The 13685-nt window shown below is 50.2% G+C and overlaps 2 protein-coding genes across 2 annotated transcripts in view; one reads left to right on the plus strand and one right to left on the minus strand.

Annotated features, from left to right (window-relative positions):
• MRPS18A (mitochondrial ribosomal protein S18A) overlaps positions 1 to 4035 on the minus strand; it is an 84854-nt gene extending 80819 nt beyond the window's left edge. The window contains exon 1 of the mRNA XM_009880452.1: positions 4026 to 4035. Coding sequence (XP_009878754.1) covers positions 4026 to 4035 — 10 coding nt within the window. The remainder of the gene's footprint in view (positions 1 to 4025) is intronic.
• A 2210-nt stretch (positions 4036 to 6245) lies between these two features.
• The window catches only part of VEGFA (vascular endothelial growth factor A), a 79899-nt gene continuing 72459 nt past the window's right edge, over positions 6246 to 13685 (plus strand). Inside the window, exon 1 of the mRNA XM_009880453.1 lies at positions 6246 to 6303. Coding sequence (XP_009878755.1) covers positions 6246 to 6303 — 58 coding nt within the window. The remainder of the gene's footprint in view (positions 6304 to 13685) is intronic.

A 13685-nucleotide genomic window follows, 5' to 3' on the forward strand; every position in this document is an offset into this window, starting at 1 on the left:
ATGCACACAAGGTTTTACTCCAGTATTACAGGATAGCACTAGGACAGCTTCCACATCTATGTTCTGGTGGAGGGCCATGACCAGCTATTGCAAAGGTTTTTTAACATTCGGAACTATGCAGACAACGTATGGGTTAATGGAAGTGACAACGAGGGATGTCTGCACAGGTAACGGTGAGGCTGTCAAGAATGGCTGGACAGCAAGTGAAGGAAAAGTGAATTTTCCAGAGGCTCAGCCGTGTGCTGTGGGACTTGCAGATGATTTTCATAAATCACCAGTAATGCTTGAGGCTATTCTCAAGGCACCTCAACTACAAGATATGTCACAATTATCTTCCTTTGTGGGGATAGGCAGTTATTACCAAGGGGTCTTGCCCAATACATCGACACTATTACACTCCCTAAATAGACCAGTGCACAAAGGACAGAAGTAATGTTGATCCACATGATGTACCAAGGCTCCAGATGAAGCAAAGAACTTTGGATTATCAGAAAGTGAAACTCTGCTTGTAAAATTAACTTGCAGCACTTCCCTGTGGGTCTGAAACATTGATGCTGAAAGCTAGCCGTCAGGATAAGATACCAAAAAGACCCGTGCTTGGGGCTCACTGGCATTGGTCTACAGCACTGTGCTCACACCCAGAGAAAAGATCCACGCGTCGTCTTGGGAGGTCAGCGGTTTAACCGCAGCTTATCTCAAGAGGAAACAATTTACTCTGGTTGCAAATGTCAAACGCTGGCTTCAGTGTTAGCGGTAACAGCTTGGTTAGGGAAAGGGAAGGTTTTCTGGGGTACTCCCTGCTCTGGTACCGTGGCAGGAATAACCTGGCAAGTGACAGGTACCCTGATGCAATGTGAAACTGAGAGCGAGCCAGGCCTGGCTGAGGCCTCTGATGAAAGGATGAGGAGATGGGCTTAGCACACAGCCTCTTCGAGCCTTCTTGGCTGGAAAGAGAGTACTGAAATACATGTCCAGGTTGCCTAACGTGTGGCACCAGAGCAGTTACTGTAATAAATCTCAGGTCTAGTGTACTCCAAGAATTACATGATGCCCCCCTGGGAATAATAACTACAAAAGTCCTGGCTGGAAATTTGGTTCGGTGGCCAGACACTGATACACAAATAGGAGGAATGACAAAACAATGTCAAGGGTGTTAATAATGCTAGTTGGGAAATTTTCCATCAGAATAATTCTCTGATGGAGAATGCCCTTTTCACTAACTCAGCAGTTTCTGTAAGAAAATTGCAGATTTCCACTGGGAAAATCAAACTGAAGTATCCTTGGCTCTTTTTCTGCAAGAAGAAAATAAAATTGCTGAGACCATTGTAGGCGAGCTAGCAGAAGTTGTCTTTCTGTGCAGCTCTCAACCACCCAGCCTTCCCCTCAGGTCCAGAAATCAGAGACGCAGCTGAGCAGTCAGAGGCTCAAGAAGGCTGGGAGATGGGAAGTCGCCCCACTAAGTTTTTGACAGCTCACCTGCACCAGAAATCAAATAAGTCCTTACCAGATGGGCAGCACAGAAGCCAGAAGTTTTCTTTTTGGTTCTTGTGACGCGTGATTTTTGTGGGACTCTGTATTCATATACAGCATTTTTGATTTTTCAGTCTAGTATTTTCCTTAAAAAGAAACTCAATTACTATTGTTTTCTTTCTGGCTGGAAGGGATTTCTATTTCCCAGCCAGCTCTGGTTATCAGCGAAAACTACACTTGCTTCAATATTCTCCTTTGTATTCTCAGGAATGGCCAGCTGCTCTAGGAAAGCAAACTTAGGCAGAACTGGGCCATTTATGGGACATATGTTTTTGATTGCAGGAAATGCCCCTTGTAAATGGCCTGAAGTGCTGCGTATGAATTCTACTAATTTAACACAGACTGGGAAAGTGTTAAGATTAGTATTTTTGTGGACAGGAATTCCTGCTTGCATTGTAAGTGATGAAGGGTCACTTTTTTGATGTCCAAAAAGTTTTGTGCTTTTATCTAACAAAACAGTATCAACCCTGTCACATAAGCTCCTTGCTGTCCCGCCATAAGAGGAGCAGTGGGAAGATTTGTTCAAACATCCGATTCAGTGATCCAAACCAGGAGTTTGGATAAAGTTAACTTACAGTAAAAAGCTGTGAATTCTCTTCTGGTGTGGGAAGGACATGTTAATACAGATTTCTACTACAGTCATCCACTGTCTTGGGACACAGTTTTTTCTTGCTTGGACTTGCTAACACCTGATTTCCAGGGGGGCGTTTGTTTGAAAGTGATAGGATCAAATGGCCCCACATAGTCATGCATGACTCTGCTGCCTTCAGATTGGAAAAAAATCTGTGCAAGAGGTAACTGTGAAAACTTGGGGAGCTCTTCAGCAAATGATATGGCATTGGGAGCCTTGGAATTAATTAGATGAATGGAATGATTGAATTGGGCCCTCTTATCAGTAATAATAGTAATCGGTCACCGTTATGGAGGGTTTTGTGATCATGAGCACTGAAGTAGGTCAGCTAGCAATTATTCAGTTAGCAACAGTGGGGATACAAAGCATCTTGGAAATACCGAGACCCTTTCTAACATGCCTGCAAGCTTTTTAGACATCTGATTTAAGGCTTCCATACTTAGAAACATTGGTTGGAATCTCCTGGTACTCCACTTTCCTGGTCAGTAAAATGGGAATGCCTTTGTTGCAAGGATGTAAAGTTTAACTTGTTCTTGTCATGAAGGACATTGGAGTTCTCTGGAATTCCTGAAGGAGGTGTTATGTGTTACACTCAAATGTTTGCTTCATGCTTGCTATACCACACTTGTGCATTGGTTTTTGGAAGTTCTGCTTTTCTCTGGAGCTCTGACCTTAGCAACCAGACCTCAAGAAGGAATGATACTCACATGTAGAAATGGCCTAATGACTTGATGGGGCTGCTCTGCACAGCTTGGTGGCAGAGTCGGCTTCTTTAGTGCTGCTCCTATGTCTTTGTAGCACTATTTGTCCTCCTTTAGTTCTTTGTGGGGATCTTTGTTTCAGAACTCCCAGAACATCTGTCTTTTGTTGTCATTTGGGATCTGTCTCTTTCAGCAATTGGCCATGGCATGCTGGTAATGAACTCCAAGAAGTGTCCCAAAGGGGCATAAAGGAACTTTGCTTTTCCTCGGCTGAGTTTGAGTTCTCCCCTGGTCTCCTGCAGAGCTCACAGTTTCAGCCCCCCTCTGTCTGAGCTGTAGGATGGCCCTTCTCTGCCAGGGCCAACCAATTGTTCATCTGCCTCTCCTTTCTCCTTGCTGAGGTTTCACCTATTGCAGGTTCCCCACCAGATCCAGCTCTGAATAGATTCATCACATTTCTAGCAGATAAAGATCAGCAGAGCCATCACAGGCGAGGCTGGGCTTGACTCCCTGGTGCAGTATCAGCTAGCATATGAATGATAGTGTTCTCACCCCGTGCTCCAAAATATACCACCTTCCATCAGCTTGTTAAGAGAGGTGACTAACACCGGTCCTTTATGGTATACTCTACTTCCAAGGGAAAAGATTGTTTTTTAATGGAGGGATGGTGTTTTCTTTGGGCTGCACACCCCTTTGTGGAGAAGGAACGTCGCGAAAATATGCCTTGCTTTTGTTAGCCAAAAGTGGTAGGACTTTTGGTGTTGGGTCCTCCATCACAGGCCAATGCCTGAGTAAGTATGGCTGTTTCCCATCATGGTAGAAGGCCCCAGGGTGTCCAGGGAGGGGTCATTTACATGAGTTCAGATGGCCCCGAGGATTTTTTCTACAAGTAGCTGTTACATTCAGTGCAATGCAACCATCCTCAGCAGCAAATTCTTGGGAATTTACGTGCATAAATGTAAAGGGATACACTTGTATGTGTTTCTGAGTCATGTCCTGTCAGTGCTTCCTGCACCAGTTACATGTGTGAATTAAATAAACAGGAAAAAAAAAAAAGGAGTGTAAAATGGTGTTCTGTAGAAATCTCAGTGACCATGAGCTTTAAATGATACAAGTTCAACAGTCTTAATACAAGAATCACATCAAGCTTATGAATATCTTACCGTTCCCCATGGTCATTCTGCATTTTAGCTAGAAGAGCACAAGCACTTTGGGGAGTTCTGGCCCTCTTTCTGGGACGTGCCATAGGGCATTCTCTAGCTACGGAGAAAGCAAACTGTCTTACTTTTTCTCCCTCTTCCCATTCCTTGTGATTTTGGTCTTACATGGGGTAGCAGCTGATGCATAAGACCTAGGACAGCTGAATAATTCATTGGCAGGATTGCTGAATTTATGGAGTGGATCGGATGACAGGATAACGGGGTTCTGGACTAGAGGAATAAAGCTTGCAATATTGAGTTTTGGATGTTCCAGTTGGTGGTATTGCCAAACGGGACATGAAAAGTGATCTCATATCAGTTTGGTGCAGCCCACTAATTAATCCCTATTAATACACACAATTGTGCTAAATGAATCCCTATCTCAGGTTGCCCCTATAAACCCACCAGCAAACTTTTTTTCCCTTTTGTTTTGCTTAGAAAGAATTCTGAAAAGAAATTAAAAAGGTTTCTTTTTTGCCCTGTTGCACTGAACACTGGCTACGGCTAGAGACAAGATGTGGTGGGGTGTTGTAGTGACTTTGGTGGCACAGAGAAACTGCTCCAAGGCCTGCCTCACATGTCTGATGCACATGCTCTAGCCTTAAGGAAATGCCAGATTTGGGGTCAGGAAAATATTTCCATCCAAATCAGATTGACAGGAACAATTTTTTAACCTTCTGTAGTGCGTGGCATGGTCTGCTTTCCCAGGGGACCAGGAGATGTTCCTGTGAACTGCAGAGGAGGACAATGACATATTTCATGATGTGAGCAATGGAGGGGATGGCGGTGAATGTCCTTGTAACCTCTCTGGATCAGCCTGTAGTTGTAGGGACTGGGACAGATGGCCTTGGTGGTCCTACCCAGTCCAATAGTCCTGCAGATGACAAATAGCTGTCTGCCTCCTCCCTGCCTGAGGTTTAAAGGATGCCTTCTGCTTTGCTTTCAAAGTTACCAGCATTGCATGTAAATTTGGTGTCCCCTCCACTGGTTCAATATAGAGCAACATCCCATTCCCCTCCAGAAGCAACACGTCTGTGCTTTGCACCCTGGGTCTCATCTGCTATGGGATACGTTCCCACACCTGGGGCTGTGGCAGGTCAAGGGAAGTGATTAGCTCCCACATCCTGGGAGGGGACTCTGCATGTGTCAGTCACCGCTAACCCTGCAGCGGCACAGCCAGCATGACGCTGCCTTTGGCAAGGTGAAGGGTTTTCCTCCTGGGAGATGTTTCAGAAAGCAGCAGTATCTCTGTCCTGGCACGTTGAGCTCCTCCCCAGCCTCGCACTAAAACAGGCCATTGTGCCTGTGGCAGTGAATCACCCTGAGCACACTCAGAAACGTGGAGATGTCGTGTCATATGAATTAGGGGTGCAAGGAAGAAAGCAGGGGAGTTTCAGGGACTGGCTGTGCCAGTGGTCGGGAGCAAGATGGCTCCTTATTACATGGAGGCCTCATCCGTGCAGAGGTCTATATTGGTGCACAGGCCAGATACACGGGGCATGCACTGAGGATTTCAGCAGTAATCCTCACCACAGGCCAGCATGCTGCAGCATTCCCCTCTGCTCCCTGTGGAGGAAGTGGGAAGGATGGTTGGCAGGATCCGCATGGCTGCCTCATGCCTCCTGCAGCTTCTCTCTGCACTCCCACTGCTGGGTTTGCGCTACCCCTTCAAGAAGGCTCTTTGTAGCTAAACCACACAGTGACCCCTAAGCCCCTGCATTAGCTGGAGCTTTTTGTGACGCGAGATTGCTCCTGGGACACTTCACTTGAAGGACCTCTGTGCTCCTTTTTTTTTCTTTTTCAGAGAAAACCTTGATTGTTTGAGCAAGAGCATGTGGCTGGGATGGCTGCTAGCATGGATTAGGAAACCCTTCTTTTCTGCCTGTGGGGTTCTAGATTGTGCCCCTGTTTACAGCATGCTTTATGGATGGGGCTCATTTATTTTCTAATGCAATGGAGAGTATAGGAAACCTGCAAAAGTCCTCGGTGATGTCTGCTCCCATGTAGGTTTACATAGCAGTTACTTCAAGACTGTAGCTCTGGGTAACTGTGTTAGGTGTAGAACGCAACTCATGGGTGGTTTGCCTGTTTCTTAGCTCATGCCAGGCAGACCCAAACTAGAAAGAAGGCAGAATTTTTTCAATGGTGAAGGCAACTCTTCACTGGAGCACTTTATTGGGAGTGATGGTGGCGTCTCGGTTTCTTGATGTCTTTGGCTTGAAGCTGGATGCCCTTCTGGAAGGTACGCCTTGCTAGATGCAAATAGTTGGGATCAGGAAGGGAAGAACTGAGAGTCACTTTCACAGCTTGCTTTACATGTAGGATGCCAATCTGCTTTGGCCTAAACATCTGAATCTGGGCTTTGCCCCCCCTCTAAACACAGTGGCATGTGGTGCTTTGGAGAGGGCTAAGATTTGCTGGGGCTGAGGACCAGTGACCATGTGGCAGCTCCTCACAGACAGAAGTGCTTTGCTCTTGCCAGGGATGAGCACTGATATTGGGCTCTGTGGGGACATGGCCAGCCTGGGCTGCAGTTTATGGTGTGAGTGGGAGCTAAGGTCCAGTGTGTCTGCCTGTACCAGTAACCCCACTAAGTAGGCTGCTGCCATAACCTCCCAGGCTCTTCCTTAAGTCTCTTTTGGAGTCTAGGACTGTAAGTATGAGGAGATATGGCCCTCTGTGCAGGGATTTCTGTGCAATACCAGCCCTGACAGCTGGGCAACAGCTGGTTGCAGATGATTGCCAGCATTAATAAAGGAGGCTATGTGATGGATTCTCTTATGTGGGGGTCACTAAATAAACAGAGCTTGAGGAAACCCTGCCTTCTTCAGGAGCAAATGCAGCACAAACCCTCATCTTGTTCTGACAGGCCAGCAGCGAGTCCTTCTCTGCTGCGATTTGCAGCTAATCCCATGTGCAACAGCTTCAGAAACCGATCTGGTGAGAGTAGCCCCTCTGTGCTCTGACCAGCCTGCTAGACGCAAGGGAAACATGGGTGTTGAGGAGCAAGATGATTCCTTGGGGACCTCCTAAATGATTTTGCAGTGCCTTTTGGGAGAACCTGGGGCAGACTGTGGCAAGGCTCCCATTCTTCATGTAATCATAGGCAGAGATCTAGGATGTAGGGGATGGCAAAGCTTGCCCAGGTCTCTCAGGATGGACCAAGATGTATTATGTTATGTCTTAAAAGGGTTGTGGGAGGGGGAACAGGCTACAGTTTTCACTATTCTGCATCCATGGGCAGTGTAGCCCTCACACTGACCACCAGAAGGCCCCTGTGCTCATGAGGAGAGATCTTCCCCTCTCCCTGGCATCAGGGTCACTCTTGAACAGGCAGGTCCCCTGTCAGGTCTGAAGGACAGCCTCCCAAAACCCACCAAGCACCCCCTCTTGAAAGCCAGGCTCCTTCTTGGCAGCTGTCAAACTGCCTCCCCTCGGTCCACTTTGCTGGAGGGCTTTGTGGGCAAACCTAAGGGTACTGAGTACCAAGGGGGAGGTTCCTCTGCAGTCTCCCTTTCCAGCCCCCATGTCTCCAGTCTTCCCCCTCCCCCTCCTCTTTTCTCTGGGTCTCCCTGACCCCTCTCAGCCTGCTGTCCCTCCCCAGCCTGGCTGTGCGCTGCAGCCTGCCCACCCCTCACCAGGGCTCTGGAGGCTGGAGGCCAGAGCTGGGCAGGGGGTTAAGAGGCAGATGGGAGCTGGCGGCCGTCCCCTCCTGCTGTTGGAGTGAGGGAGGGCAAGTCACTGACCTCCCAGCAGGAGTGACACAGGAAACCCCTAATTACATGCTTGTGACAGCAACGCTGGATCATTTTAATCACGCTGCTGCCATGTCAGAGATGCTGTCTCTTGGGATTAAGGAAAACAAACAAGCTGAAGCAGCAGTGGCAGCAGTGGCGGCTCTGTCCAGTGATTGCCTCGTACCTCACGGTGCAGTGGCCCTCCCAGCGCTGGCCGGCCCAGCTGTGAGGAGAGTGTGATGGGGGCCAAACACTCAGCGAACAAGCTCATCCCAGTAGACCCTGATGGATCCATTGCTTGCACTAGCAGGCTGGACTCCTCTCCCTTTCTCAGCAGCTTGCAAAACACAAAACAGTAGTGTCTGACACCCCCACCACCCCTGGGAAGTTGCCTCACTTTCCCCCCCTGTGTTTTACAGCAGTAAGCTGAGGCACAAAGGAGATTTACACAAAGCCATGCTGGGAGTCAGTGGCAAGAGTGGGCTTTGAGCGCAGCAATGCTGCTTCCAGACCCTGGTGTCCTCACCCTTGTTCTGCTGCTCCAGTGCCACTGCTCAGCCCTTCTACTCCAGTTTGGAGGAGAGCCCTGGTGTCCTGTTCTGCAGTAACCGTGTCCACTATACTGGCTATGTTTTTTTTCTGGTGATCGCTAAACATCTTCACTTTTGCAGTGGAGAGGAACTTCACTTGAGCAGTTTCCAGTCCTCATCTCCTTAATGAAGTGACTCCACCTCTGTTCCCATCCCCACCTATTGGAAAAAGTCTGGACATCCTTTTCAGAGAGGAACTTTACATCACACTGTCCCGTCCTGCAGAGCAAATGGAAGTTAGTAATGCTAAGCTCAAACCACTCTTCTGTTACCCTGAGCTCAGCCAGAATAATTTTTCTCCCTTTCAAAAACTTTCCCCGTTTTCATGAGTCAAAAACGTAGACCAGCTCTTTTGTCCATTGGAAAAATAGAAAACAACCCCACTCCCCAGCTTTCCTTTTCCTTTTCCTTTTCCATTTTGAAAGCCTAGTCCTTTTGTTAAGATTTGCAGCTCCCCCAGCATTTCTTCTCCCTTCCCCCACGCACCTCTCCTCAGTGGGAAATTATCCTTCCTCCGAGTCCGTAGGGTGTTACTCCAGCACCATTCCCTCTTCCACGGGACCTGAGGAGATGTGTCAGCCCCATGGCATGGCCGTACTATGGAAGGACCCAATACATTTCTCAAGGAGAGGCAGCCCAGTTAAAAATCAGAATGGCTCAGCCCTAGGGCAATGCAAGGTTTGTGGGGATGGTTGCCTTGGCAAATTGCAGTTAGGGAAGACACTGTTTGGGCTAATTCAGCTTTCCCTCCTCCTGGATACAGGGCTCTGCCTGGGGCAGCCCTAACAGCAGAGTCCCGAGGTGGAGGAGATGCCGTGGCCTTACTGAGCTTTGCCAGATGTTGTTGTAGTGGCCAAACCCATACCATGTCATTGGGAGGGCCCCCGTGCCCCCACTAGCTGGAGTCCAAGAAATGCCAGTGTCACCAGACAGGACTTCCTTCTTGCATTCTGCTGGGCCAACATGGGAGACAGAGAGTTCGGGACTTGGGGATGAGGACATCCCCGGTACATCCTCGGAGAGCAAGGGGAGCGAGCCCCCAGACTGAGGACTCCGGGCTTCAGCCAGCCCCTAATCCAATGTACAGCTGAGAGGATCAAGAGATAGAAAGGTTGCTCACTGTAAATCCTTTTGAAGTCCGTTCCAACTCTTTTGCTGGGAACTCGCTGGCCTGCGTGCCAGAGGGGATGCTAAGCCAGGGAGCCACGAGGAGCAGGGGTGTGCCCCCCTGCGGGGCCTCAGGCTCTGAAAAACCATCCGCCCACCCGAGGGGCTTTGCTGCCTGAGCACCCCAAAGGCAGCAAGAAATGATGCTGCCGGGGAGGGGTGAAAGCATCCAGCTTGGTGAGGACCCTCTGCCTGAGGCCCCTGGCCCTGCTGAGATGGGCCAGGAGGGTCCCCAAACACCTCTCGCTGGGACAGCCTGGCCAAGGAGACAGCCAGCGCGGGGGCGGCTGGGTGGGCATGACTCCAGCCCGGACCCTCCGTGGCTGCGGGTCGCAGGACGGCTTGCCGCTGGCTCTGCCCTTATACAAACACGCTTTGCTTCCCTTGCCTTTTCTCTTAATGAATTCCTCCTCTCCCGGCTGTTGTTTTTGGCCGCCGGCTGACTCTGTGGTTTTCCTCCTCCGGCACGTGATACAAACACAGCTCGCCGGCTGCTTCCTCCAGGTGATGGACACCTGTAGCTGGCCCCGTGTCCCCGGACGTGTCAGGGTTGGTGATGCCAGGTCACAAAGCCAGGGCCGCGCTGCAGCCTTGCTTTGGTGCTTTCTGGGCTCTCTGCAGAGCCCAACAGGCCCATGCATGGGGGTGTGAAAGGGGGTCTGCATAAAGGAGCCAGCGCTCCCTGAAGTGAGAGGGGCACAGGGGATGTAGGAGAAGGAAGCGAGATGGTGGTACTGCTCTTGCTGTGGTGCCGGACCCTCCCTGAGCAGCACAGACCGGGTAGCCAGGGCAGTCCTGCAGCCTCATTGCACTGTCCAGCAAAGCAGGGGTGAAGGCAGAGCAGACACCCTCTGCCTACCAGCCCTGAAAATCCCGCACTGCCAGCCTGAAGTGCGTAACATATTGATAGAGTAAGAAAAAATAACAGTAAAGCAAAGCATCTGTATTTAACAGCCCTTCCCCTCCTCCCCCACTTCCAACTGCTTACCCGTAAAATTCCTCTTGGGACACAACTCTAAGCTTTACTCTGAAACCACCAAGACTAGAAACTGCCTTTCTTTTTCAGACAAGCCCTGAAAAATTTCTTCCCTCAGTGAAAACAGGGGCTTTAAAGAAAACCCACGCTATTGCAAACCCCGTCCTAATTTGGGCCCCTCTGCCCCCCTGCCCACAGTCTGCTCTCCCCGTTGCACAGGGCAGGCCCCTCTCCAGATCTGTCCTCCCCAGCTGGTATCTGTCCCTGCTCCCGAGGCCAGTGCTCCCGAATGGTGGCCCGGCACTGGCCGGCTGTTGACCCCCACTCGTGCTGCCCGCCGCATCCAGCCTCCCCGGCCCCTCTCCCCAGACTATGTTTTTTATCCTCCCTCCTTTTTTCCACAAAAATGCAAAATGCACAGCCCTGCTCCTTCATCTCTCCCGTGCTGTGCCCTCCTACAACTCAGCCCCCTTTTTCCCTCTTTCACAGCGTTTCCTGCAAACTTTTGCACAGTCTCGAAGCAGACACTGCGGAAATCCCTTTGCATGAAGGAGCAGTGCTGACCGCCGCTAAATGGTATCACCTCTAAGGGACTCCCTGGGGATGGGGCAAAGGAGGCATAAAGTGTAGCACCTATTTCTGGAGGTGCGGAGTAATTTTCCTGACTGGGTGACACCGAACACCTTGTTTAAAAATAGAGAGAGGAGCCTGAATCAGCAGGCGCAGGGGATGTGAGGTAACCCAGGTAAAACTTTTCCACCGCACCAGGCGCTGGGTACAGACAAAGGGCCACACCTGTGGTTTCAATAAACCGTCTCACCTGATCTGGCACCGCTGGTTACCGACTGACGCTGGCAAATTCCAGCCCTGCAAATCCTACCAGGAATTTCTTCCTGTACATATTGACAGTGCCCTCCAATCTGCCTGCGGACAGAGTGGCCAGCGGTCCTGGCCAGCCCCTGCTTCCCCCCGTCCCTGGCAGCCCCCCGTGCTGCGGAAGGGCTGGGAGGACCCATCGGTGCAGGGTCTTCTGCAAGAGGCACTCGGGCTTGGTGTTGACCTTGTCCTATTTATCTGAGTTATGTAAGATCTTCCCGTGCAGGCTGCTGGCTACGTGACACCTAACTATTTAGGCCAATGTAGTCTGTGACAAATGTGACGGTCGGTTTGGGGGAGGGAAGCGGGCAGGCTTGCGCTGTCTCAGACCCAGGCGGGAAGGGAAACAGCTGGACGCCTTGCAGCAGGGTCACTCCTCAGCTGACACAAATTTCCCTGTCCCGCTCCTTGTGGGAGATGCCCAATTTCAGCTGAGCTCAGCAGTCCTGCACCCAGGGCCTCTTTTCAGCACAAGAGCTGCTTTAATAAATCAGCATGTTCCCTCTTGACCATCCTGTTTAGGGCAGGAGGGGAGAGAAGATGAGAGGGTAACTCGGAGATCTGGGTCCTTTGCCTCTCCCTTGCGGGTTCAAGACTTGGGCTGGGATTTCCTCACGGTTCCTTCAGAGATAGTAAAGTTCCTGCTGGAGCTTCAGTTTGCATTTATGCCAAAAGAGCCAGTCCAAAGAGCAGGGGCTGTGGCTGCTCCCTGGGCTTCAGGGTACAAATCCCTGGCAGCCTTGGAGGCATGAGCTTGGGGTGGAGCTGGTAGTGGATGGGAAGTTGGGGCCCATGGTTAACTTTGGGGTGGTTGGAATAAGAGCAGCACGAGGAGCTTGCAGGGACAAGGAACCATAGTTCACAGTGGTGCTACCACTGACTTGCCTGCAGAAACAAGTGTGAGACTTCATCCATGTCCTTCTTGCCTGTCTGCCCCATCAGGGAGGCATTCATTCCCTTTCTGGGCACTGGCATGGAACAAAACATTCCCAGACAAGACAAGGGCTTTTCTTCTTCTGCCTCTGCTCGTGTGATGCTGAGTGTTCTGTGTGTGATTGTCTAGTACTTCCAGTAATGCAGTGGGAGACTTCCATCCAGAATGTCCTGGGCCCTTCTGGGTATGCTGTACCCAAAATTCAGAAGTGTTGTCAGATTTCCAGTTTCCATTCTAGGTGCAATGTACTCCTGCCCTGCGCATCACAGTGCCTTCAAGCAGCAGCAGAAATATTTGGGTGAGGAACAGGAATGGAGAAAGCACCACTGAGAACAGGTATTAGTCTGGCTGCAAACTGTGCTGCTTGAAGGTACCTTCGGAGAGCCATGGCTGTTGTCTGACGCTGTCTCTGCCACTGCTCTGCTGTGTGACCGGGGGCATATTCGTCTGTCAGGGGTGACAGCTTTGGACCCCAGTGCTGTGGAGGCACAGGGAGCAGGGTGAGCGAGGTGCTATGGCTGAGTGCTACTGATCTACGGAGCAGTGGGGGGACACCAGGCAGCTTTGTGATATGTGCAGATGCTGTGATAGCATCAGACGGGACGGCATCTAGGAGGTGGCGTATATTCATAAGTGGCACAATAAGTTTGGCTTATTTTGTAATCACCCATAAAGCACTTTCTTCTGGAGGAACCTCATCCAAGATGTTGCTGCCATTGAGGTTAACAAACAGCTCCCTGGGGTCCCTGGCTTTCTTGGCCATTGGTGGGTAAACATCCAGTCTTGCACTCCCCTTACCCGGTCATGCCTTGGTGTCCTCATTACAGTGCATCTGCAAGCCTGGTGCACGTGGGACCCCTGGCTGGACCCGGGGACTGGGTGCCTGTGTCATCCTTCTGTGTACTGGAGGTTCAGCGTGGCTGGGCTAAAAGATCTCACACCGCTGTGAGCTGTTGGTGGATGTTCCTCCTGCGTGGGGTTTTTCTACACAGGAAACATCTTAGAGCATTTGCAGAGCTTCTGTGCTGTAATTTGGTATCACCGTGGAGCTAAGCCTTCAGCGGCATAGTTTCTCCTTACCATCCTTGAGACCACCCTTTACCCTGAATCATCAGTTTTGGTTAAGTCAGTTCCATGTCCACCTTTTTGTTTTTAAATGGTGAAGCGGTTAGGGGAAGCCTATTTAAAAAAGGAAGACATGATATTGTAAGAAGTTAGTTTGTTAATGTAACTTGATTTTACCTGGTAAGTAACACTGTGTAGCCTGAATATAAGAACTGTGTAAGGGGAAGCCAGCTCCCCCATGGAAGCCTCACTAGTGACAGGATATTTCTGGGAGATATT

The sequence above is a fragment of the Charadrius vociferus genome, unplaced genomic scaffold (assembly GCF_000708025.1).
Source record: "Charadrius vociferus isolate BGI_N301 unplaced genomic scaffold, ASM70802v2 scaffold62, whole genome shotgun sequence".
NCBI classification, from domain to species: Eukaryota; Metazoa; Chordata; class Aves; order Charadriiformes; family Charadriidae; genus Charadrius; species Charadrius vociferus.